General features: G+C 46.6%; 1 protein-coding gene across 3 annotated transcripts in view; it reads right to left on the bottom strand.

The window, feature by feature from the left end:
* The window catches only part of ZC3H7A (zinc finger CCCH-type containing 7A), a 34,861-nt gene extending 14,308 nt beyond the window's left edge, over positions 1 to 20,553 (bottom strand). The window contains exons 1-11 of one of the 3 annotated variants that reach the window (XM_040635316.1): positions 20,431 to 20,553; positions 10,134 to 10,235; positions 8,971 to 9,010; positions 7,021 to 7,218; positions 5,676 to 5,834; positions 5,349 to 5,429; positions 5,203 to 5,241; positions 4,517 to 4,550; positions 3,756 to 4,039; positions 1,468 to 1,672; positions 307 to 371 (exon numbers count right to left, since the gene is read on the bottom strand). In XM_040635316.1, coding sequence (XP_040491250.1) covers positions 307 to 371; positions 1,468 to 1,672; positions 3,756 to 4,039; positions 4,517 to 4,550; positions 5,203 to 5,241; positions 5,349 to 5,429; positions 5,676 to 5,834; positions 7,021 to 7,218; positions 8,971 to 9,010; positions 10,134 to 10,201 — 1,173 coding nt within the window. In that variant the 5' untranslated portion in view covers positions 10,202 to 10,235; positions 20,431 to 20,553. Of the gene's footprint in view, positions 1 to 306; positions 372 to 1,467; positions 1,673 to 3,755; positions 4,040 to 4,516; positions 4,551 to 5,202; positions 5,242 to 5,348; positions 5,430 to 5,675; positions 5,835 to 7,020; positions 7,219 to 8,970; positions 9,011 to 10,133; positions 10,507 to 20,430 lie in introns of those variants that run through there. The other 2 variants (XM_008696908.2, XM_008696909.2) reach the window with 2 other exon arrangements.
* Positions 20,554 to 27,052: the final 6,499 nt, after the last annotated feature.

The following is a 27,052-nucleotide window of genomic DNA, read 5'->3' as shown; positions in this document are numbered from 1 at the left end:
GAAAAGTAACAGGTAACAGGTCTGCATCGACAGCATGCGCTTTTTATCTGCCCTGATCCCAGCTTCCCTGCTTTGTTTCTGCTGCACTTAAAGCCTCTTACAAGGTCTGCAACAGAGCCGATCATAAACACAGAGTGTTTATGACCGGATGTTCCAGGAGAGTCTTATTTTACCACTATTTCCCCCAGCACACACAAAATTTAAGGGAGACCAGCATGTCCATTCAAATAAGTCAGTTACTTAAGCAAAAGGCCTACGTTCAAGTTTAGGCGACGATGTATTTACAAAAGAGGAAGTGACACTTACAAGTAAAAGGGAGGAATTACTGCCGCTAAGCGCTGTTCCCTCTCTAGAAGTTGAGGTGGACAGATCTAAAATAATAAAAACACTTCAACAGACCTTCTCATTCTAATCACGTAATAAAAACATCAGGGCTCAGGGGCTGACTACGGTTTCCCCGAGTTACTTCCCATCCCCATTCCAAGGAGCTTTCCTGCTCACTCTTGACACCCAAATAGGGCGTGGACTTCCCTCTGGAAACCAAGGGCACACACAACCCTTAGGCAAACTTAAATAAAGAGCTGTTTTCGGGGACATCAGCTAAAGCAGGGCCTATGGGGCAGGACCAGTTCAAACGACTAAGAAAATAATTCATACTTCAAATGGGAAAAGAGCCTCTCCTTTTCAAACTACAAAGCAGGAACTCATCACAACATTGAGAACATTAGTAAGGTCAGTGACTTTCTTTGTCTCATCTACCCCTTGATTATTTGCTCTCTGCCCTTCCGTTTCACACAAATTTTAGGTTTTTCAGGTAGCAATCTCTTGAAGTCAATCATTTTGATTTTTCTCCCTTTAGCCATGTAAAAATGCCTTAAAAAAATATGAAGGTTGTTATCATTATTGTTTAAACTATATATTAAACCTGGAATTACAGAAACAGGAATCAGACGAAAAACTCAGCAACCCCTTGTAAAAACTAAGGCACCAGGCAGTTCGCTGACCTCCAGGTATGGAGCCTGAAACAGAAAACTAAATCTATAAGTCTAATTCTGACCAATTCTGACCCGAAATTAGTCTTAACTAAGTATCTGCCTCATTCAGAATTTAAAAGGATAGCCTGTCTTTAAGATTCTGTCAGATGGGGTTCTCCTTTCTGGGAGAAAACATTGAAAGTCATTTTGCCCCCCAAAACAATAGACACCCAGCTTAACAGACTATCTTGTTTAAGAAAACAAACAAAACCAAGTGCCACGTCCATCCCTATGTATTCCTACGCTTCTTGGGCTCCTGAATGGCACACAGCTCCGTCTAGGCAAATTAAAACTGAAGACTGAGTTTTTATGTTTTCAGCTACCCCAAAAATAATCCAAGTACCAACTACCTCGAGTTAAATAAGTGCCAAACACAGATTGTCTCTTTTTAAAAATTAACTGTGATTATTTATATAAATGGCTCGATTCTTACCTCGCTTGGAATCACTCATTGAAAATGAATTTAAAGAAGAGCAGAAATCTTCTAAGGATGAAGTCAAAGGCGGGTACAGCTCTGAGAAGGAGGGTGGAGGAGCATACCTCGCACCAATGGGCAACGTGCCCAACAGAGATGCTGAGAAGGGTATGCTGGGAGGGACACTGGCTGCTGGAAGGGCTCCCCTGACTAATGCTGATGGCTAGAAAAGAAAAAAGATTCTATTAAAATCCAGGAAACTCAGTTACAAGTAGGCCGAACTGCTTTCAACATCAGCATATAGACACAAATTCTTACACTGGGTAATTACGTAACGAAGTTGAAATAAAAATCAAGACTCAGTAGATGAATCTAGGCTACAGAGCTTAGTTCTTTGCAAGCCCACTTTTCAAAAAGGATCAAGGTGTGATGTCCAGTACTGTTTCAAGCCAAATGTTACATTCACGTTTCATTTCCCTCTGATCCCTTCCCTTCACCCTACCTTGAGACTCCTAAGAACTGGCTTTATTCCAGAGGAATAGTGTGGGGGCTGGGGGAGAAGGAAGGCACTCGAGAGAAGGGAGCTGCAGAAGCCAGAAACCCCGGACCACCCTTCGTGGGGATGTGAATGTACAATCTCACAAGGACAGATGGAACGCTGCCTCTCTCCTCCCCCCATCACTGTGACAATTGACTGAGAGCTTCCATGTGCCTTGTACGTACTGAGAAAAGTTACATACTATCTATTTAACTGTTAAAGTTTCCAAGGTACATCCTACCATCATGGCCATTGTACAGACCAAGAAACTGGAGATAAAGTAAGCTGCCGAAGACCACAGAGGTAGGAAGATTCAAACCCCAGGGTGCCTGCCTTTTACACTGTACTTTCTCTATTTTCACCCACACTGAAGCCAGCCCTGAATTTCTCCCCCTCTTCTTCCCCCTCATACTTTTGCTGCTGCTGCTATTTCAAAATACTTTATGGCAGGGGTCAGTAAACTTGTTCTGTGAAGGGCTAGATCTTCAATATTTTAGGCTTTGCCAACCACAATCTCTGTTTCGACTATCCAGCGGTGTTGCTGCGGTGCAAAAGCAGCCACAGACACTACGTAAGTGGATGGTCGTGGCTGTGCTCCAATAAAACTTTACTGATGACCCTGAAATATGAATTTCATATCATTTTCATCTGTCACAGATACTGTTCTTTTTTTTTCTTCCAACCATTTAAAAATGTAAGCGTCTCATTCTTCTTCTGCAGGCCATATAAAAACAAGCTGCAGTCCAGATCTAGCCTGACCTTGGCTTTACACTTACGCTGAGGCATTATCCCCTAAGCCCTTAATCTGAAAGACATATTTTTCTTTAAATATCAAATACCTATTCTTTTTCAGGATTTAATTTTTTTAAGAATGTTATTTATTTATTTATTTATTTATTTATTTGAGAGAGAAGAGTGCAGGTGCACAAGCGGGCGGGTTGGGGGGGGGAGTGGGCAGAGGGAGAAGCAGACTGCCCGCTGAGCAGGAAGCCCAGATCCAATGTGAGGCTCCATCCCAGGACCCTGGGATCATGACCTGAGCCAAAGGCAGATGCTTAACCGACTGAGCCACCCAGGTGCCCCTCTTTTTCAGAATTTTAAATGCACCCTTTCCATGGTATGTGATTCCAACAGGTGTTCAGGAAAACTGGGTCATTATTAGATTAGCATTCCTATTTTATTTAAAAAATAACCACGTGAGCCTGGTACCACCAGAGAAGGACAAAAATTTTAACGTAAGAGACCCAAATTTTACCCTACAGGTAATGCTGAAAATATGGTTATATGGCAATTTTTTTAAAAAAATTAAGTCTGGGGCGCCTGGGTGGCACAGCGGTTAAGCGTCTGCCTTCGGCTCAGGGCGTGATCCCGGCGTTATGGGATCGAGCCCCACATCAGGCTCCTCCGCTATGAGCCTGCTTCTTCCTCTCCCACTCCCCCTGCTTGTGTTCCCTCTCTCGCTGGCTGCCTCTATCTCTGTCGAATAAATTAATAAAATCTTTAAAAAAAAAAAATTAAGCCTGGGCCGCCTGGGTGGCTCAGTTGGTTAAAGCATCCAACTCCTGATTCTGACTCAGGTCATGATCTCAGGGTCGTGGGATTGAGCCCTGCATTGGCACTGAGCATGAAGCCTGCTTAAGATTCTCTCTCCCTCTCCCTCTGCCCTTTCTCCACCCCACCCTGCTCATGGTCTCTCTGAAAAACAGTAATAATAAAAAAATAAAAATTAAGCCTGGCTTCAAAAGAGAGGAGTAATGCTGAAATTTACCATAACAGTTTCATTGGCTTCAGGGGCCGAATCAAGAAGGTCATCTATTTCATCTCCTAGGACCATATCTCCATCATCCAAAAATGCTTCCGGCATAGTGAAGGGGGTCTTCCCACCGTTTGCCAACACCGTCGATGGCAGAGAGCTCTCTTCCACTTGCAGTGGCAAAAGAGAAGTTAAGGGCATAATGGGAACGGAGGCCAGCTCACTTCCAACTTGGTGAGAGAAGCTGGACACAGGCACAGAGACAACGGGAACGGCTTCCTGCCTCGGAGTTAATAAATCTGTAACACGGACAGAAATGTACTCACTCATCCTCAGTGTACTCACAGAAGACTAGCGGCAAGAGCCAGGAAGAGAGACAATGAAGAGCGAGTGAAAATATGAAAGCAATTACAAAAATAAATGGAGAAAACAGTAAAAGCAACTCAAATAAAAGGCAGAAAATAATTCTAAAAGTCATTTGTTTACCCAGGAACAGACATATTCGCTTGTGAAAACGTATCCGTCTCTCTCACAGTGCCCGGGCCCCTTCTGGGCAGAGCTGTGAGATGCTGGCTACAGGAGGTGTTCAAGGACCGCCTACCGACTTCCAGGATTATCAAGCCCTGGCCGGCACATCCAGAAGCACAAAGGTAGTTTTCGAAATTATTCTTGCTTTAATACTAACAACCACACGGTAATCTTATTGGATGACGCTACGAAATATACAATGTCTAAAGCTGGCACTTTCTAGATGAAGAGGACAGGTGAAAACATACCTGGCTCGATATCTTCCACAGAACAGTTCAAAGCCTAGAAATTAAACCAAATAATGGGTCACGGTATTGTCAGGATTCTATGGTACCAGCCATCCGTGAATCTCACTCTAACAGCAATGCAAGCTCTTACAGACAGCTGACTTCCTTCCAGTTAAGATCCAAGGAACAAATGGAATATTCGGTGGCATGTGGCTAAGCGGGGCTAGTCTACCGGCACTGCCATTTGCTTCTTGTGGGCACTACTCCTCCACGGATACGCGGGAGTGTCCCCGTTCCAGGGGGACTAGTCCAGCCACCGCTCACTCCCCAACTCACAACGGCACCCTAACAGCTCCAAAAAGACTTACCTTTAAAAAAACAACAACTCGTTAATTGTATTTAACCCAGTGACTCCCAAAATTAGTATGTGGCCCTGAGCCACCTTTTCGAATAAAACCTAATGTCTAGGAACATCCTGTAAAATGCTCCACTGGACTTCAGGAAATGCTGGTTAAAAGATATTACTTGAGTTGTTTGTTTCTTTTTATAGGACAGGAAGCTCTGGCCAATTATGCATCTGAGGAACAAAAACCTCTCAAAAATAGACACAACCAAAAACATGAAAAGCAGAACTGCCAATGCTTCTATCTGTTCTTTTTTTTTTTTTTAACAAAAAGCTATGAGTCTTACAGAAATAATCACTTTACCTTGGTAGCCCCATCCCCAGGAACTGATTTTAATGACAGCTGAAAGAAAATAAAGACACTCATTTTAAAAAATTAAGTTAAAAACAGAACTGACTCTAGGTTACAAAACACAATGAAAATAGCTTCTGGAGAGAAGTCCGGCTTACCTCGGCCCTGACATAGGCTTTTCTTATTTTAAATCCTAATTTCTGGGCTAGTTCTTGAGTTAGTTTTATTACATGTTCATCCTGGGGGGAAAAAAAGAACAACAAAAATATGATTAATGGAGGCTTATATTTACTACCTGTGAAGACAAATAGGCAAACAGTTATAAGACCTACTCCGTCCAGACACCTGCTTTACGAGCGCCTGCTCCGATGCAAGCGTGCGGAGAGCTGGCTGGAAAACGTTAACTCCCTCAATGCCATTTCTCCACACGAAAGCAAGGACATGGTTTCGGCGTACACCAGCGAACTGAAGCATGAGGTCCATACCTGAGGCACCGCCAAGGAGCACTTTGCTACAGAGTCATAAGCCTCCCTGTATCTTCCTAAATCACTGAGAGCCTTCGATTTCCGATACAGAGCTTTGCAGTTACCGGCATTTAAACTGAGGACAGCATCGCACTCTTCTAAAACTTTATCGTGGAAACCCTGAGGTGTAAGACCAAGTAAAGTTAGCCACAACTCATTTCTTGCGCTGATGTCTTCCTGGAAATGCAAACAAATGAAGACCCCAGACCATTATCCCCACCCCCTTTTAAACTCTAAAGTTCGTGGTATTATTTTTCTTTCTAAAAATTGTCTTAAAAAAAAATCAAATAAATTATCTTCATTATGAAATTTCAAATATGCAAAAGTACAAAGAATAGCATGAATCCCCATGTACCCATCATCCAAATCAGATAAACATTAACATCTGGCCATAAAGGCCCCAATCTTCAAGAAATAAAACTTTTCAGACACGGTTCATGCCCCAGGCGTCACGCTCCTGTTGTACTCTCTCCACTAGGTACCCTTTGTGGGAGCTCATTTAATTGTCAACTGGAGGGGCACCTGGGTGGCTCAGCTGGTTGGGCTTCCGGCTCTCGGTTTTGGCTCTGGGTGTGATCTCAGAGTCATGAGTTCGAGCCACACGTCGGGCTCCAAGCTCAGCAGGGAGTCTGCTGGAGATTCTCTCTCCCCTTCTCCCTCTGCAGCCCCCCACCTCATGCACGCACATACCCATGCACTCTCTTTCCCTCTCTCTCTCAAATAAATAAATTAAAAAAAAAAAAAAAGTCAACTGGAAATGTAATTCCCAAACAGCTAGCCGATGAAGAATCCATTACAGAAAACCAATCTGTGAACACCTGTGTCTTCCTGCGCCGATTTCTGTTACAAGCAGACACAGCCCAGAAGCCAGACTCACGTGGCAACCCCAAGGACCATCCAAGAAACAAATTATTTCTAAAAACCCTAACGTTTATCCAAAGCTGATTTTTCAAAGCCTCAGGCCACTCTAAAAGCAGTCAATATGTCTTTCTTAAAAACGGAAAATAGGAAATTGACTTTTAATGTACTATGTTCTTGAAAATGTTTTTTCTCGGGGCGCTTGGGTGGCACAGCAGTTAAGCGTCTGCCTTCGGCTCAGGGCGTGATCCCAGCGTTCTGGGTTCGAGCCCCACATCAGGCTCCTCTGCTATGAGCCTGCTTCTTCCTCTCCCACTCCCCCTGCTTGTGTTCCCTCTCTCGCTGGCTGTCTCTATCTCTGTTAAATAAATAAATAAAATCTTTAAAAAAAAAAAAAAGAAAAGGTTTTTTCTCTCTAGCAACACTGTTTTAAAAAAGCACAACTCACCATATTAGAATAGCAAGCAATACGATTTATATGCAGCTTTTCAATTATTTCTTTAGGGATGACAATTTCTTCAGACTTTGCATAACCAGCAATATTCAAAGCTTCCGTGTACTGGCTTATCGAGTTGTTCCAATCACGTTCCCGATAAACATCATTGCCTTCATTAAAAAGATTTCTCACAAGAGCACGTAAATATACCTTAAAAAAAAAGAAAGTTATCACTTGAGGCCCTTTACGGAACAAGTCAGGATATGAGGAAATTTTAATTTTTCTACCAAAAACTTCCCGAGCCTTCGATGTGATGTAGCAATAAGCACAGCTCTAAGAAACTGGGAAAATTCAATTTCTCATGAAGAAAAATACAGCAAAATATTTGTTCACATCCCCAACTCTGTGCCTGTGAGAAATTTCTACAAGGGGAAACTCTAGGTCACAAAGAAAGAACATCGTAAGGCTTCTAACTAGTATTCTAAACTGCCTTCCAAAGAAGCAGTAACACTGAACACGTCTAGCGGTTTCCTTCGCGGCAGCCCCACAGCACTGGGGAGTATGTGTGCACCTGTGTGTTTATACACATAAAACCCCTACTAACATCTAGGTGAAAAACTGTCCCCTTTTTTACTTGCATGTCTGATTACCAACGATTTCCCACATTTGTTATTGTTGTTGTTGTTTCTATGTCTGTCTGTCTTTTTGTTTGTTTCAGAGGTAGAATTTAGTGACTCATCAGTTGCAAATAATGTCCCAAATTTTTATGGACATTGTATTTCCTCTTTTGTAAATGTTTGCTCAAGTCAATTACTGATTTGGGAGTGGGGATGTTAAACCTTTTTCTCACCGAGGAAGTATAGTATACACATTCTTTCGGTACACATAAAAGTTCTGAAGTTTCAGTACACATAAGAGTTCCTTCATGATTTCCATCATTGCTTTAACGTTTTAAAAGTCAAGATCAGATAAATAGTACAAGAACAGATAAATATTCAAGTCTTCAGTCTCATCTTATGAAATTCATGTCTAAGCTGACAAAAGTAGGAAAGAACACTGGACAGATCAATCTTTAACAAGGGAGGTGACTTGTGACCTGCCGCTTAACCTCTCAGAAACCCAGTTCCAAATGTAAATGTCAGGACTATAAAATGAATAGTAAAATGAACAGATTGTTCCAGGTGCCTCTAGCCATAATACTCTCTGATTCTACATCTGTTTGGAGAGAGGGAGGGAAGGGATAAGGAAGAAGACAGAGAAGGAAACAGAGAAGAGGGAGAGAGAGAGGCAAAGAGAAAGAAGGAACATTTAAAAGGATCAAAACCCACAGAGACAAGAAGCCACACGTGAACTAACAGCCTGCAGATGAGGGCCTTTAGCGCAAGACCCAGGGAACCACGCTTCCGCTGTGTTTCTAGTTTCATCTCTACCTGTTCCCTCTTAGAATCCAGGCACCCTTTACTACTGTTAGAGCCTCTCTTCTCCTAAAGAAAAATAGAAGAAAAATAGAAAAAATGTACTCTCCTTTACAACATAATCTGTCCCACTTGTTGTCAATGAAATAAGAGGTAGGCTAACTAATTTTCAAAGGTCTCAGAAGAAAAATTAGTGCAAACTACACTCAAGGAGAAAAGACAATACAGGACAACTGTCCATGTGTGCCAACAAATAACACTGTCCTATATGTGTATGAGATTGGCAAACTCTTTCTGTAAGTGCCCAGAAAGTAAATATTTCAGACTTTGTGGACCATATGGTCTGTCTCAGCTACCATATGTCATGCAACCAGCCACAGATAATACATCAACAAATAGGTGTGGCTGCATTCCAATAAAACTTTATTTATAGCAACAGACAGTGGGCCACATTCGGCGCACTAAGCCGTCGTCAGCCAACCCCCACTATACATGATAGTTCACAAGCTACTTGCAGAGCTTTTAAGCAGATGTTCCCCATCATTACCGCATATTGTTCCTGTGTTCCTGGATACGACAGTGGTGACCTAAGAAGAAGAAACCAATTAATTGTAATTATCAGGCTCTTATCAGGATTTGCTCATCCAGAAGTCATTGTAAAACTGAGATTCATTAGCTTGCCACAGATTCAAAGCCCATCTAAAAGACCTACCTCTCTTTACTACCATTACTCCCATATAACTTTGGCAAGGGAAAAAAGAACCTGTAACTCTTCCTTTAGATTCTCTTAAGTATAGTACTTTCCTTCTCAAACCTACTTCTACTAAAAGAAGGCTTAATTCCTCAAATACCAAAAAGTTGTAAGATAGCACAGAACCACTAATACTTTGTGATTCGAGTCACTGTAGTACAGAGAAGGTGGGTCTCCTTCCTGGGAAGAACATAGAGGCCCCCTCAGCCTGGACAAGTCCGCCCAAGCCCCGGGCTGTACCATGCCAGCCATGCTCCAGAAGGCTGGTTAGAGCCCAAGCTTCCTAACAGAAATGGTGGATTGCAGAAGCCCCGCGTGCAAGTTCACTCTCAGTCACTTTCCAGTCATCAGAAGTGTTCTGATGGGATTAGGTTCCAATTCCTCTTGCTGTAACAGTTTCAGAGACACTACAGGATTTTAGCTCTAAAAATCAGTGACGGTACGATAACACTTCAGAATGCACAAGAAATCAAAAGGAGAAGAGCAAAAACTATTGAATAAAAATATTTAACTTCAGACCTGAATTAAGAGGACTTATAAACCAGACTTAAGAGTTCTTAATCCAATACTAAAAAGTACAGTTTGACCTCTTGAACAACACGGACTTGAAACTGCGCAGGTCCACTTACAACTTTATCTTTTTTGATAAATGTAACACAGTAACACAGTACTGTAAATGTATTTTCTCTTCCTTATGACTTTCTTAACATTTTCTTCCAGTGTACTTTAATACAATAAATAATACATATAACGTACAAAACACGTTCATCGACTGTTTATGCTATTGGTCGGGCTGCCGGTCAACAGTAGGCCATAAGTAGTTACGTTTTGGGGAGTCAAAAGTTATACGTGGACTTCAAATTGCACGTGTGGGGGCGGGGTCTGCACTCCTCACCCCGAGTTGCTCGAGGGTCAGCTGTACCATGTGACGCGAACGCAGGTACGAGTCAGGCCCTTACTGTATAAACTGTAGTCCTTCCTTAATGTTCTGCTGCCTTTTTCTTCTCTCCTCGGACACACTGGACATGTTACCCCACACATTCACTTTCTAAATGATCGATCTGGAAAGAAACAAGGCACAGAGTTACATAAGGCACAGGGCTCCTGGACCCCAGTTACAACACCCATAATCTGCGGTCCTGCCGCACAATTACTTGTAGCCACGTCCCTCTCTACTGACGTCCTCGATGCCGAGAACCCTGGCTTATCCGCAGGGTCCTCGTTGCCCGGCACACAGAAGCACCAGGTTTTCACTCCCCTTTCAGGCTGAACGCCATGCTGAATTTCTGTGCTCCTCCTGGAGAATCTCCATGAAAAAGTCATCTTCCTCCACCCCTCTCCTCCCCCTACTCCTTCAGCATCAGGTTTTGTTTCTTCCCCTTCTAGATGCACGCACGCGTAAGCTGCCACTAAAACAGTCCTGGCCTTGTTTTGCTTCTGGAAGTTCTCCAGAAGTGAAAAGGTTTCACATCCGCTTGCCTCGGAGGGAGCCTGACTTCCTGGTGAGCAGAGTGGAAACCTTATACATATTTCGTTACACAAACTTCTGAAATAATCCTTGTTGATACAACTGATAGACTAAAGAATCTGAATGAAGTCATTCAGTTGAAATTTTCTCAAAAGTAAGGGTTTAACACTGGCAAATGTCAACACTAGTCAAAGCTATTGGTGTCTGCCCCCCCACACACCCAATCACTGCTCATTAAGCAATTCCCGGCAAGTCAAAGGAGAACCACAGGAAAGAGATCTGTGATAAAACACCAGCTCCCAGGGTCCTCAACTAGGGTTTCTCCACCCTGGCAGTTTGGGCCAGACACTCCTTTATTATGGGGAGTGCCCTGTGCACCGTGGGATGCTAGCAGCGCCCCTGGCCTCCACCCTCTAGATGTCGGTAGCACCCTTCCCCCCAGTATGACAACCAAAAATACTCCAGGCTTTGTTAAATGTCCCCCAGCAGGGATGAGGAGGGGGCACAGTTAGCCTGCGATGAGCACTAGGATCTAAGCCTAAGAGGACATCTTCTCACACAGACCACGCACTTGCACCCACATCATGGACGGGGAACTTGCACCCAGGCTTCAAGCAACTAGCTGAAATGTTTTAGTTTCATTATTGCTCGATACTGGTAGTTTTTAAAATCTACCTGTTTCAAAGTGTAGGGGTGGGGACGAGCATTGGAATGCCCCAAAGGTGGGTAACTGGTGATAATTTTTTCATCTTTTAAATACCTTCAGTTCTAAATATTTTGATCTTCTGCCTAAGTTGTTACTTCACTGAAGTTTTTATGTGTGAACTGATCTATCCGGGATTGGCTTTAAAATATTCCAGCGGGGCACCCGGGCGGCCCAGTCGGTTCAGCGTCTAACTCTTGATCTCAGCTCAGGTCCTGATCTCAGGGTCATGAGTTCAGGCTCCACGCTGGGCGTGGAGCCTACTTAAAAAAAAAAAAAATAAAATAAAATAAAATAAAATATTCCAGCAACCAAAAAAAAAAAAAAAAAAAAAGAGTGGGGTGGGGACCAAACAGCAGAATGTGGCCAACCAGTGACAAACACAGGGATTCTTTCTACTTTGTCAATGTTTGAAATTTTCCCAAAATAAAACATTTCCAAAGCCCAGGGCACGGAAGTAAAATGACATTATTTCTGGAGTTTGTTTTTCAGGTAATGTAGCTTAAAGGGGGATGAGCAGGTGGAAATGAAACAAGACTGCCAAAAATATGGACACCTGTCCCAACCGGCGATGGGAGGTACGTTGGGTTCCTTCTGCACTTCCACTTGTACATGTCTGACCATTTCCTTAAAAAAAACTTAAATTCCTAGTGCAGGTACGAAGTTATTTAAGGAAGCACTATTTGTAAGAAAAAAGATAAAAAATGTTCTCAATGCCTATCAAAACATCAATGCATTGGGCGGGAAAAAACTGCGCTGGAAAAAAAAAGACAGATAAGGTGTGAGCGTCCACAATACAGCCCTGTTCTGATCAGGTGTTTTTAAATGGAGGGGAGACTACAGATTCACATTTGCTTATACATCCACGGAACAGCTCCAGACGGAACCATGGCGGTGGGAGAAAACTGGGGGACAGGCCCTTGTCATTGCGTACCTTTAAAACTTGCTTCCTGGACCTTGTAAGTGAATTACCACTGAGAAAAAATTTACAGTATTTTTTAAAAGTCTATGTAGCCTCTGAACCCTTCCTTGGAAAGATGACTTAAGGTACCACCAAGCCTGTTTGCTACTTAAAGTGGGGCCAATCTTGGGCCACCTGGGTGGCTCAGTCAGTTAAGTGTCTGCCTCGGCTCAGGTCATGATCCCAGGGTCCTGGGATCGAGCCCCGCATCGAGCTCCACGCACAGCAGGTAGTCTGCTTCTGTGTCTCCCTCTGTGCTCTCTTTCTCTCTCAAATAAATAAAATCTTTTAAAACTTAAAATTTAAAAAAATAAAGTGGGGCCAATTAAGAGCAAGAGCTTACCACTCAAAGGCACCCAGAATAGCACTTGGGGGGATCACAGCAGTCATGCCTGAAAGTCAGTGACAAAAGAAAAGGCTACCCAAAGCAAAAACTGTTCCCCATCTTCAATGAACAGGACAGCTTCCTCCCAACCTCTGTACGGGGAAGGTGGGGTATTAGTCTGAGGTCCCCGTTGGCTAAGAAGGGACTCCAGGATCATGATAATCCACTGAGTTAATAGCCTTAGAGCTATTTCCCCAGAAAGTGCCAGAAAACCTTGAACCTCGACCTCTTAAGGACAAAGGGCAGGTGGCAAAGAGCTGACAACTCAAGTAGGTGATTAAGAGGAAATAAGACGCAGGCTCTTTTAATAGCATGAAACACATGCCTCCTTTACATGGTTAAAGATTTGGGAACATAATGTCAGGTGATAGTCAAAGACAGTAGGAAAGTGAATTTCAGGTACTTGTAGTGTTCTTCTCCCAAACTGCATTATGAAAAATGGTACGCACTGTAAAGTTAAAAATCTTTCTCAATGGGGGCGCCTGGGTGGCACAGCGGTTGGGCGTCTGCCTTCGGCTCAGGGCGTGATCCTGGCGTTATGGGATCAAGCCCCACATCAGGCTCCTCCGCTATGAGCCTGCTTCTTCCTCTCCCACTCCCCCTGCTTGTGTTCCCTCTCTCGCTGGCTGTCTCTATCTCTGTCGAATAAATAAATAAAATCTTTAAAAAAAAAAATCTTTCTCAATGAACACCACATACCGATGCGCTATAATTAATATTTTGCCGTTTCTCACATCTGCCCATCTTTGCTCATCCGCCCATCCCTCTGTCCATCCATCAATCTACCTTATTATTTTGATAAACTGCAAAGTGGCAGACATGAGCTACAATTCCTCAGTAAGCATGTCAGCATGCGCATCATTACCCGAGATTTCAGTATTTGTTTACAGTTTTTTTAAGATAAAACGCAGAAACCTTTTTCCTTTGTAAAACGCACAAATTTCAAGACCAGTTTTTCTTTTTCTGTTTTGTTTTTTTTTTTAGATTTTATTTATTTATTTGAGAGAGAAAGTGAGAGAGAGCATGAGAGGGGAGAGGGTCAGAGGGAGAAGCAGACTCCCTGTTGAGCAGGAAGCCTGATGTGGGACTTGATCCCGGGACTCAGGGATCATGACCTGAGCCGAAGGCAGTCACCTAACCCAGTTGCCTAACCCACTGAGCCACCCAGGTACCCAATTTCAAGGCCAGTTTTGACAAAGGATACACTCATGTAACCCAGCCCCAGCCCCCAATCTTGACATAACACCACTTCTGTCACTCTAGGAAGTTCCCTCAGGCCTCTTCCCCGGCCAGTCCCTGCCCTACCGATGCCCCTGGCAACCTCTATCCCGATTTTCTTCCATCACAGATGAGTTTCACCTGAGAAATACACCACCCCCTCTCCCATTCTGAAAAAAAGAAAAGATAAATGTTTTATACATCATCTTAGTTCTGGATCTAGTTAAAATCTGGCATCAATTTTAAAATGAGGAAGGATCTGATAAAGTTCATGCAACAGCTACTTTTCTCACTCAATCTCAGCAGCACAGGACAGGCATACACTCCCTCCTTGAGACTGGGGCCACATCTCCCACTGGCCTCCAAACAGGAGAGCCCTGGGGCTTGGCTGGAGCCCCATCTCTCCCCCAGCCACACTCTCCACCCCCTCTCCCCGGACCTCCCGCACTGCTCAAGGCTCGAGACCCTTTGCCCATCTGGCCATTCTATGAGATGTCTCAGAGGCATCGCACACTGTTTACAAAGTAAGATTTTTAATATGAGGACAGTGAAAAGGAATGTCTCCTCTCCTGTCACTCGCCCACCCATATGCCCTTCCTGAGGGCAATCACCCACTGTTACAGTCTCTTCTGTGTCCTGACATTCTGCGAAACAAGAGACTATCTGGATTGTGGCGGTGGTTCCGTGAATCTACGCATGGGATAAAATCGCAGAGACGGGCAGACAAACAGGCACGTGCACGTAAAAAACTGCTAAGAGCAAGAGCCTGACTCTGGTTAACAGTAGTCTCTAATCTCAGTTTCCTGGCTTTGATACTCCACTACAATTATAGAAGATGGCACTGTGGCGGGGGGGGGGGATGAAGGGTTCATGGGCCTCTAGAAACCACTTTCGCAATTTCCTGTGAGTTTATAATTATTTCAAAGTAAAAAGTTAAACATACCCTGTGTGTCTGTTATTTTTTTATACAAACTGGGGCTCCTGATGTGTTCTGCACTTGCTTTCGTCTCTCCGTACCTAACCTCAAAGGTCACTCCCTATCAGGGCACATGAGAAGCGGCTCTAACTGCCGTGTCCCGTGATACGGTCGTACCATAACTTCTGATGCACATTTGGGTTGTATCCAGTCTCTAAAGTTCGCCAGGTACCCAGGGCATTTCACATATGTGTATCTTCAACCCAGTCCCATCAGCTGAAGGGCGCGCGCGTTTACTCTTTCAGCTACTGCCAAGCTAGAACACGACCGTGCCCAACCACACAAGATGCCCCAATTTCGTCACTTCACCTGCCAATCATCCAATGCTGCACTCCCGCCACCGGGAGGTGGGAAACGTGTGAGAGCGGCACGACGATGCGACGAGGTTTTGTCTCAGCCCTTCTACCACTAGTGAGGCTGCTCAGCTCTTGAAATTAAAGTTACTTGTACTTCCTTCTCCATCAACTGTCTGCTCGGATCTTTTGCCCATTTTCCTTCCAGGTTGAGATTTCTCATTCAGGAAAGCTCTTTACAGAGACAGGAAAGCAGTGTTTTGTGGTGCTGTTACTGTTCTTCCCAATTTGATGTCAATCCTTAGACTTTTGGTCTGGTTTCTTATGCTTTTTTTTTTTTTTAAAGATTTTATTTATTTATGTGACAGAGAGACAGCCAGAGAGAGAGGGAACACAGCAGGGGGAGTGGGAGAGGAAGAAGCAGGCTCCTAGCGGAGGAACCTGATGTGGGGCTCGATCCCAGAACGCCAGGATCACGCCCTGAGCCGAAGGCAGACGCTTAACGACTGCGCTACCCAGGTGCCCCTGGTTTCTTATGCTTTTTGACAGAAGTTTTTATCTCTAAGTGGCTGAATTTACCATTATTTTCTTTCATGGCACCTGGATTTGGAAACACTCACATATACCTTCACCACTTTGAGATTATAAAATAACTCTTCATGTTTTCTCTGAAGGCTTGTTTCATTTTTTAAAAAAAAATTTTTAATGTGACCCACCAGTTGACTGTACACAGAGATCTGTGTATTTCCCTTCCAAAGAGCTATGCGGTTGTCCAAGCAGCATTTATAAGACGACCATCTACTTCTACGCTGATATGCGTAAGGCCATATCATATATGAAATTCTGGGCTGTCTGTGATTTTTACTCAGCATTTCTGACTTGAATGGTCCCAATTCTAGGCCCTCCCGCCAATCCTAACCCTTTGCATGATCTTACCCTTTCAGTAATGAAACCACCTTCTCGCCACTTGCTCAAACCAGAACCCTGGCACCACCCTCTCCTTTCTCTCCCATCCCACTCCCATCAACCCCAACACCCACAAATGACACTGCAGAGTATGTCCAGGACCCCCAAATCTGACCACTTCCCAGCCTTCCTCTGCCATCCCCCCACCCCAGGCCGGATCACAGATCACACCATCTCATGTGGATGTCGCAATGTCCTCCTTTCCCGGCCTCTGCTCTAAGCTCCCAGTCTTCTCCACTGTCCCCTCCCTCCTCCACTTCCCACACTAAACTAAAAGGAATGCTCTTTTAAACACACACATCAGCTGTTACAGCCCTGCTTTAAATCCTTCAGTGGCTTCCCTGGGCACTTAGAATAAAATCCAGAGTCTGTACCGTGACCTATCAGATCTGGGAGGATCCTTCCAACCTCCTTTCACGCCGCCGGCAATGCCCTCGTGCACTCACACATTCAGCTCCCATCACACTGGCCTTCTGTGGGTTTGCAGAACGAGTCAAGGGCTCCGTGTGTCTGGGGCATTGTGCTTGCTCATTCCTCCACCCAAAACACACTTACCAGAACTGCACAGAGCTGGCTCCTTCTCCCCCTGGAGTCCTGGTTTAAATACCAGCTTTAGAGGTCTTCCCTTATCCCCTAAATTGTTGCCCTATCCCACGCTCACTGTGCTATCTACCTCCAGAGGTGCCTTGTCTTTCCCAGTCCTCATCGGCTGCCAATATCCGGATCCAGGTCAATACATATTTGAATGGAAGAACGAAGGAAGTAGCCAAGCGTAAAGAGATGCTTCAGACAAAGTTCAGAGGCCCGAGGGTTAACACCTGGAACTGTTCACGAAAGGGCAGGTGTCACAACGGAGGGTCCCAGGGAGGCAATGACCAGGCAGGCAGAGCTGGCTGTGGTGGACTCTGCCTCCAACCCTTTAGGGGAACAAGGTGGGGAGTAAATCAACATAGTGGGGATCGACTAGAGACAGCGACAGACAGAAAGGCCATAAGCAGGGGCGCCTGGGTGGCACAGCGGTTAGGCGTCTGCCTTCGGCTCAGGGCGTGATCCCGGCGTTGTGAGATCGAGCCCCACATCAGGCTCTTCCGCTATGAGCCTGCTTCTTCCTCTCCCACTCCCCCTGCTTGTGTTCCCTCTCTCACTGGCTGTCTCTATCTCTGTCGAATAAATAAATAAAACCTTTAAAAAAAAAAAAAAAAGAAAGGCCATAAGCAGCCCCCAAAGGAGCACAATAATGGGTTTCCTTCTTTGCCAACAGGGGAGAAGCACGGCAGACACACCTCTCCCTCCATGAAAGGGAACTGGAATGGGAGAGCTTCCAACAGTCCACTTTCAAGCAAGAAACTCAACTAAATACAAATTTCATTAAATTATCGAAAATTTTACAAGCTGGAATATCCTCATCATCTCATCTTTCTCCCATCAGCTGATTTTGAATCTGTTACTCATTCTGAAGTTTTAGGTAAGGTGGAAAGGTGCCCTGGATCGTCATTATAATTCTTTATTTACTCAGTGCATACTGTGAAAACTGATTATACTAAAGTCTGGTACAATGTACAATACTAGCAGCTGGACACTGTATTCATATCCATGGCATTTTAGCCTCACAAGATAACTTTAGAAACTAGCTTCCATTAACAGAAGACACCATGGTTAGGTGATACGTGATTGCAACATAGTGTATAGACAGAATAATAGCTAACACTTAGCACCCTTACTGGATGCCAAGCATTGTTCTAAGCGCTGTGCACGTATTAAATCATTTAATCCTCATAATAGTCTCAAGAGATAGGTACCATGAGGAAACTTTTGCATAGAGAAGTGACGCAAGCAGTCCAGGATCACAGCGAGGGAAGTGGCAGAGCTAGATTTCAGAGCCAGACAGTCTGGCTCCAAGCCCGAATTCTTATCCACCGTGCTATTCTGCACTGTAAGTGGCAGTGATGCCAGGAGGAGGGCGAGTCATCTAAAGTCAGCCCTGGGCTGCACTCTGAAAGACAAACACAGCTCTGGCAGACAGGTGGGTATTTTAAAGCCACTGCAGAACACACACCTCTGCACACGCACACACAATGACATGCTCAAGGAACACCACTTAAAGAAACAGAGCAGAGGGTTTCCACGGGAATGCAGCAGACGCAGGGAGTTAGGATAACAGTCCAGGGAAAATCTGCATCTGGAAATATGTTCCACCCATAACATAATGTGTTTAGACACAAGGACTGAATACTAACCAGTCCTACAAGACATACACAGGAAAAGAGAAAGTGAGGAGGGTATATGGCACAGTGTTTGTATTTTCTCTTAAAAAGGTATTCCTAAATTTCAAGTGAAAAATTATAGTTACCAGTCTGGATTAAATTCTATCCTCAGACTCAAACCTCTCTGTGTAACAGTATAAACAAACAAACAAGCAAGAAGTAGTTAAAGTAACATTACTGTCAACCCTGTCTTGCAACTGTTAGCTCACTCTGTAACATTTACAAAAGTGTCTGGCTGCATTGCAACCCTCACAGCCTACAAACCAGAACAGGGAAACATCACAGATGTTCTTCCACTTTCTTGAAACAATGACTCTTCTACTGGATACTTTGTTATGAGACAGACCATGAGCACCCAAGCAAAAGTCGCAGGAGCTTTCCAGTTCATTTAGGTGGCAAAGGGCCTGAAAATTAACATGCTCTTTACAGAACCCACAAAATATTGGTAATACTCATCCTCGGTAACTCACGATCTGATTCTGATTCTAACCTAACACAACTATTTCCAGACTTCAATACATAGCAGAGAGAAAATTTTCCAACGAAGAAAATTTTGTCTATTAACTTGCCTTATTCTGCAAATGAGAACAAGATCCTCATTTGCAATCAGCTCAACAGTTCAGTTCAGCTCAGAGTGAGAAGGAAGAGGCAGGGGCTCCTTGAGAGCTTTGGGGACAGGAGGCCACATGCCATCAGGGAAGCAGAAAAAGATAAGCAGATGGCACAGGCTCCCAGCCGCCCTGCCCCCACAGCCATGCTCTATTAGAGCACTGTCCAATAGAAATATAAGGCGAGCCACATATGTAATTTCAAATTTCCAAGTTGCCACGTTCAACAAAAGTAAAAAGATACCGGTGTAAATAATGTTAACGATTTATTTTAGTTGACCCCATTAGGTTCAAAATATTACCATTTTAACATGTACTAGTTAAACACAAAAAAAATATGAGATCTTTTACTGGTTTCCCCCCCCCTTTCCATACCTAGTGTTTAAAATCAGATATGTCTTTCTCAGCCGGAGCACATCTCAGCTGGGTCCAGCCACATACCAAGTGCTCAACAGTCCCGTGTGGCCAGCGGGCGGCCACCTTCCCGGGCAGCGCAGGTCTAACGTAAGCAGACCCGCGCTCTCTCGGTACCTAGCACAGGTACCTTATTGGATCTCTAAGCACTGGGGGACGGGGAAAACACCCGAGCGCTGATGAATTCCCCAACCCGGGCGCAGGCGCAAACTCTCCGGCCCAGCCGGCGCTTCCCGGCTTGACCACACCCCTGCGATGACCGTCCCCAACCGTGCCTTCGCGCTAATGAGAACTGACAGGTCTCCATTCCTCAAGGGTGGGGAAAGAAACCTAAAACCCGGCAGTCTCCGCATCCCCAATAAAGACAGGAAACCATTCGCCGCGCGTCCCAGCTGGGCGCCCCGCGCAAAAGAAATGGGGGAGGGAGGTGGTTAACCCGAAATAAATGACCACGCACTCGGCGCGCATCCCTCCCGCCCCCAAACCCAAGACACTGGATTAGGAGACCCGCGGTCACCAAACAGACACAAACGATGGAAAAAATAAACTGGTGGGGGAGGGAAGGGGGGGTTAAGTAAGCAGAGAGGAGGTGCTGTGCCAGCGGGAACGCGTGCAGGCGTGGATAGCAGGGAGCGGCGACCCTTGGCGCCCTACTTCCCGCAGACGCGCCCCGGGGGGCGCCCCGCCGCCCGAGGGCAGGGGAGGAGAACGGGAAAAGAAAGGAGGGGAGGAAAGGAGAAGGGAGGAAGCCCCGGGGACCCCGCCCGCCTGCGTCCGCCCCGAGCTGCCGGGCCCGGGCGGCGGCGCGCGCTCCGACCTTCCCTCCCCTGGGGGCCGCGACCCGCCCCCACCTCAGCCTCCCGGGCCTCTCGGTGCCGCCGCCCCTCCCCCGCCCGGCGTCCGTTAACGGCCGCGCGCGAGCACGAGGCGACGGGCGCGCGCCGGGCGGGGGAGGGGCGGCGGGCCGGGCGGCGCGCAGGGCCGGGCGGCGCCCACCTACCTGAGGGGACGGCCGCGCCGGCCGGCGGGCACACAGCGGCGCGCGGGGGAGCGGGCGGCGGCTGCGACGGCTGCGACGGCGACAGCGGGGGCCTGGGCGCTCGCTCGCTGGCAGCTTCCCTCAGCGACCGGCGGCGGCAGCGGCAGCGGCGACTCCGCTGCCCCCGCGCGGCGCCCTCTGGCGGCGGGAGGCCGCGCCCCGCGCCCGGGAGACGCCGCCATTGGTTGCGCCCGCGAGTGTCGTTGCCGGGGGCGGCGGCGCCACGTCGGGCCGGGCCGGGCCGGGCGGCTGTGGGCCCCGGGCGGCGCGACCCCCGGCCGAGCGGGCTGCGGGCGGTCCCCCGGGCGGGCACGCGGTGTCTACGGGGGCGATGGGCCCGCCCGGCCCGACCACCGACTGCTGCTTGACGCACGGTTCAAACTTCCGGGCGCCGCGTGTGCTCTCCGCGGACGGCGACCCGGCAGCGGAGGAGCCGGGAGTCAGAACGGCGTCCGACCGGGAACTGACCCACTTTCGGGTTTCAGGCAGCCTCCCGGAGAGACTATTTACTTGGCCAGCCCTCCTCCGGCGCTTCCTAGTCTGCGAGTGGAAACCCGGGAGCCCCAGAGCCACCATATTGTCCCCGGCCTAACAGATGGAAGGGTCACGGGCGCCCAGGGCAGCTCTGGGATGCAAGGCCCGCCTCGGCCTAGTTCCGTGTGCTGGCTCCCCGAGGGCCTGGCTCCTTGTCCTGCAGGTGCCAGCCCAATGCCACGTCACCCACTGTCCTTTTAACAGCCAGGTGCCCCTGTGCTCTGGGGCTCAACCGTGGGCAAGGCAAAGTCACCAGCCGGGAATGGGAATAACAGGGACACAGACCTTTGAGGACAGTGCAGACCAAAGACACCGAAGCCAGGTGACGCGACCAAGATGGAGGGCTACACTGAAGGTGGGGGATGAGTCAGGAAAGGCCTCAGAAGGTGACAGCCACGCAGAGATGGAGAACGTGCCCCAGGTGGAGGGCAGAGCAAGTGCAGAGGCCCTGAGGCTAGAGCTTGGTGTCTCGGGAGCCGGAAAGGTCTATATAGTTGGCGTGCGGAAGGGGAGAGGTCCGGGAGAAGAGCAGGGCCATGACTTGGAATTTGGACTTCTATGTGGCATGAGAGTCCCGCGACAGATCTGAATTGGGAGTGCCATCATCTTGATTTACATTCTAGACAGCTCTTTGGGCTACTGGGCAGAGCCTAGGGGTAGGGGACAGGACGAGGAACAGGGAGACTAGGTAGGTGGCTCTGTCACAGTGGTCAGGGGGATGTAGATTTACAAATCAGCTGTATTAGTCTGCACAGGCTATCATAAAATGGCACAGACCTGGCGACTAAAAACAATTTTCTCACAGTTCTGGAGGCTGAACACCCTAGATAAAGGTGATGGTACAGTTGGTTTCTGGTGAGAACTCTCCTTGGCTTGCAGGGGTCCACCTTCTCACAGTCTCCTTGTATAGCCTTTTCTCTGTGCACACACATCCCTGATCTTTTTCTCATAAGGATGACCCTTCTACTGTGACCTCTTTTAACCTCAATTACCTCAGTAAAGGCCTTACGTCCCGATGCAGTCACGTGTCGGTTAGGGCTTCACCATATGCATTTGGAGGGACACAATTTGGTCTATAACACAGGTAAGCATTGTGACAAACATTCAGGGAGAGCTGCCAGGGGCTGTGGCTTCAAGAAAGGCCCCTCTAAGGAAGAGGCTCTTCTGGCCAGATGCTGCTTATCATTCACGTCTCAGCTCAAATGGCTGCTCCTGGAGAGGCCTACACCGCAGCCCATCTACCACTGTTCATGAACACAGCATGCAGCTTGGTCCTTACAGCAGTCCTCACTATGGGCTTGTTGAATGACCTTGTTGAATCATTCGGGTACTTACAGCCCTAGGACAGCAGAGACCCCTCTTGTTTTGTTGTGCATTCCCAGCCCCTAGAATAGTGACTAACACTTCATAAACACTTCTTAAATGGATGTCCACAGGAACCTCAGAGCCAAGATCTGTAGAACGTCCAAGAGGTAATGGGCTGCAGGCGTGCATGGAGAGAAAAGGAAAATTTAAGTCCGAAGATCCTGAAAGGCCAGGGTGGCCAAACTCCAGAGCACTGGGTGGGGTACCGGGGAGATGAGATGAGCAAGGACCAGGCCCTGAAGGGCGTTGTAAAGCCACAAGAAGCTGTACACTGTTCTGCCAGTACAAGGAAAAACTCGATGGGATTGTATTTGTTTCCTATTTCTGCTGTAACGGATCACAATTCAGTGGCTTCAAACAACACATTTATAATCTGATCGTTCTGGAGGTCTGGAGTCTGAAATGGATTTCATTGAGCTGAAGTCAAGGTGTTGGCAAAGCTGGTTGCTTCGAGAGGCCCGAAGAGAGGATCTCTTCTCTTGCTGTCCCCAGCTTCTAGAAGCCACCCCAATTCCATGGCTCATGGCACCTTCCCCCAACTTGACGCATGCCTCTGACTCTGCTTCTGGTACGTCTTCTCTGGCTCTCCTTTCTTCTAAGTACCCCTGTGATTACATGGAGCCCATGCACCTAATCCAAAATGCTCTCCCCCATCAGACTTCATCCTGCGACCAGACAATTTGTAGTCTAAAGAGAAGCCATTCTTTTTATATAGGTTTGTTTTTCCTGAGGTATGTTCTACCAGTGACTTCAGTCTTCTTGATGACCTTGGATACTATACTGTGCATGTTGTCTCACCTCTTATTTCTCAACTGTATGAGGAGTCAGTGTGTAGGACCGTTTCTGGTCATCCTGGCTTTCCTTTCAGCTGGGCACTAGACAGCCTAGCGAGGGGTCCTCAGCTCCAACACTCATCTGGAGGTGTGGGCGTGATTCCTCCCTGGGTCGGGGGGGGGTGTCTCTGGACAGCAGCTCCCACACCTAGGCAACGATGGCGGTGCTAGTTCTGTTTTATGGATAAGTTCTCCAAGATTCTCCGCGGAAGCTGCCCTACACACATAACAAGAGTGGGTTTTGTTTCATATATTCACATCCTAAGTTCCCTACAAAGGAAAAAAAATGTTCTGTATACTGATAAATACCACACGCAAGCTCCTCCAAATATAAGGTGAACGCTATGGAATGAATGTTTGTGTCCCCCTGAATTCCTCTGCTGAAATCCTAATCCCCAATGTGATAGGATCAGGAGGTGGGGCCTCTGGGAGGTGATTAGGTTGAGAGATAAAGCCCTTCTGAATGGGATTAGTGCCCTCATGAAAGGGGTCCCAGAGAGATGATTTCTCTCTCCACCACGTGGAGACACAGGAGAAGGCGGCCGTCTGCGTGCCAGAAAGCAGGTCTCTCCAGACCCCAGACCTGCTGGCACCTTGATCTTGGACTTCCAGCCTTCAGAACCATGAGAGATCAATGTTGCTTAAGCCCCTCAATCTATGGCACTCCTTTAGAGCACTAAACGGACTAAGACGTGAACACCCGCGTTAGAAGTAGCCGTCAGGATGTAGTGTCATGGTGAAAGGAGGGGACTTTGGAGTCTGGGAAACTCAGGCTAATTCCCAACTTGCTCCCTACTCATCTGGGTGAGCCCTAGGCCAGTATCTTCACATCTCAGAGGCTTGCGCTGATCACCTTGAAATGTGGCTATCAACCCCTCTGGCAGGGTGCGGATCATACAACACGTATGCATATAAGGTGCCTGGTACTGATGAGGTTGTGGGATATTGGCGAGGTTCTGTGGGGTGGAGTCTGGAGCCGACGACCCAGAAAGAATTCTTGAGGCGTCTTTGGTGCACAATGGTGGTTTATTAAGCACAGGGACAGGACCTGTGGGCAGAAAGAGCTGCTGCATCGGGGTTATGAGGAATGGCCCATTATATACCCTCAAGTTGGGAGGGGTTAGGGATAGCGTAAGTGTCTAAGGAATTTTGGAAGCAAGGTTTCCAGGACCTTGAGGGGGCTAGCTGTTGTTGGGAAAAGGTCATTTATTACCGTCTAATAAAACCTGAGTCATGAGACCCTTCAGATGTATATCAGTGGGCCATATGCTTGGATGATGGCCAACACGTATGGGGGAGGGGTTAGAGATAAAGGAAGTTTCCAAAGGAATTTTTATACATTAAAGTAGACTTACAGGATCTTGGTGGAGGGGAGGGGGTCAGGCTAGGACTGCCTCGAGGAGGCTGAGTTCCTAGAGGAATGTCACTGTGCCTGTTTCAAGGACTTGTCAATGGGCTGCAGGTAGTAAGGAAATTTAATTGTGTCTACATACATTCCCTTCTGGAAGCTAGCTTACTGATAGCTTTGTTCTTGTAAACTGCTAAGACATTTGGAAACAAAGTCTTGCAGGATTGTGGTATCTATAGGTTAACTGTTTCTTTGTCCTTTAGGGCAGCCAGGAGTGCCTGAGGAATGTCACATACATCCCATGGTGGGAGGGGTTGTTGCAGGGTGTCAGCTTCTGCTTTGTCCTCAGCTTGCCTTCCGTTCCCTCATCAGTACCCAGAGTGTGTTCTGTCTCGCTGGCACTTACCTTTCCCTAGAGGAGCAACTAATGAACGGAGTAAGCTTTCCAGCATCATCTTTGGAGTCGGAAGGGGCACTTGCACGCCACTCCATCCCTAGACACTGAGGCACATTCCCTGGTCCACCGTTGCAAAAACTGTTCCCATGGGGCCCGCTGAAGGGGTGGCATATCTCTTAGGGGCACTGAGGCAGAAAACTGCTCAAGACTCACTGGCTTAAACATGGAGCCTCAATCTTGGGACCATTATCACTATATACAGAAATGGACTGACCAGAGGGACAACGTCAAATAAAGGATAATGAAAATGGTCTGTTTGCTAACATTACATACCTGCATCCGAAAAGGAAAATGTTATAGCACTCCGACATGAAAGATATGCGCTAAATGTTTGCCACGTGACCCCGTGACAATTGTACAAGCCGCATGCGTTGACCTGTGTCAATGCATCATATGGAATTCTGTGCTGGATTCTAAATGTGGAGCCTAAGACAATATCACATTCCTTCTTGAATAAGCAAGTGAGCTGAACAGTCCCCGTGAATCACCCGGGCTATGCTTCTTCCAAATGAAGCTTTGATGAAATGCTGAAGCGTAAGGAAGTTACCAGAAATATCCACTGGATTCCTTTATTTCCCATAGGCTGGTTGCTTGGACGTCAGGTTTAATGTGTAACTAACTGCAGGCCAGCTACTCAACATTAGATAAAGCAAGAGAGCACTAATTATTCAAGGGGAAGAAAAATAGATCCACAAATAATATGTGGGATAATAAGACAGACTTTGTATTTTTTTTCCAGTGATTTTTAGGAGCTCTCCTGAAGGACACTCTGCACACTGATAGGAAAACAGATCTTTACTTCTGAAGGACTTCTTTTCCTTTTGGATTGGTACTGAGTTTAATGTCACGGTGTATCATAGTCCCCTGCTTGTATTTGGGATGACAACACATTTATCAAAAAAAAGAACCCAATTCCTAGTAGCTTCTAAGAACAGAGAAGCACAAGAAATGAGGAGCACTCCCTTCCTGCCTTTTGTTTTGTTTTGTTTTTGCCCCAGAGTTGGGAATACAGGATCCCCTTTCTATGTGTTCTGTCTTCCCTCAATACCTATTCCCAGCTGATTTTTCCTCCCCCAACTCTCCGATTATGGAATTAATCCTGCCCATACTTTCTACTGCCTCCAGCTTCTGGAACTCAGGCCACTTGGAACTGGTCCTTCTGGGACCTTGGGTAGAATCCAGGGAGCTTCCTGCATCTTTTCAACAAATTCAAGTGCCAACTATGTCCAGGGCAGTTTGCTGGATTGCCAAATCAACCAGTCACGGTGCCTAAACTCAAGATCCTTAGAACTAAAAAGCTGTTTGAAGATCCTCCAAGATGTGGGCTTGGGAAATGGACTAAAGAACAGGAAGGAGCCCCAGGACCCCTGTGAGGAAGCAAAAACAGATTAAGGGAACTTGATCTGTTGGAATGCTGGGGCCACGACCTTTGTCTTTTTAAGATGTGAGATTGTGGGATGTGTATAAATGAGAATTAACATGACATCAGAAGGTAATTCACCAACATGGCAGTTGAAAAGATACTTCCTGTCTCAATTCAAGGAAACTGCTGTCAGTCTCCTTTAATCCAACTAGTCTACAATAGAGAGCTTTTTTTTAAAACCATACTCAAGGATCATAAATTTTACTCAGTCATTTATATCCCTCGGCAGGGTGCCATGCCAAGGCTTATTAAGAAATTCGCAGAAACCATAAATATAAAGAGTCCTCCCTTGGGTAAACACATGGATGTTTCCAAAAATCTGTCCAAAGCCATTTTCCCCTCTGTGAGGTTGTTATAAAATGTACTTAGCACGGACTTACATCTCCTGCTCCAGACTGATTTACAGCAAGATTTATTTATTTTTTTAAGATTTTATTTATTTATTCGACAGAGATAGAGACAGCCAGCGAGAGAGGGAACACAAGCAGGGGGAGTGGGAGAGGAAGAAGCAGGCTCATAGCAGAAGAGCCTGATGTGGGGCTCGATCCCATAACGCCGGGATCACGCCCTGAGCCGAAGGCAGACGCTTAACCGCTGTGCCACCCAGGCGCCCCTATAGCAAG

This window comes from Ursus maritimus, unplaced genomic scaffold (genome assembly GCF_017311325.1).
Source record: "Ursus maritimus isolate PB19 unplaced genomic scaffold, ASM1731132v1 scaffold_2, whole genome shotgun sequence".
Taxonomy (NCBI): Eukaryota; Metazoa; Chordata; class Mammalia; order Carnivora; family Ursidae; genus Ursus; species Ursus maritimus.
This window is presented reverse-complemented; position numbering and strand designations above follow the sequence as displayed.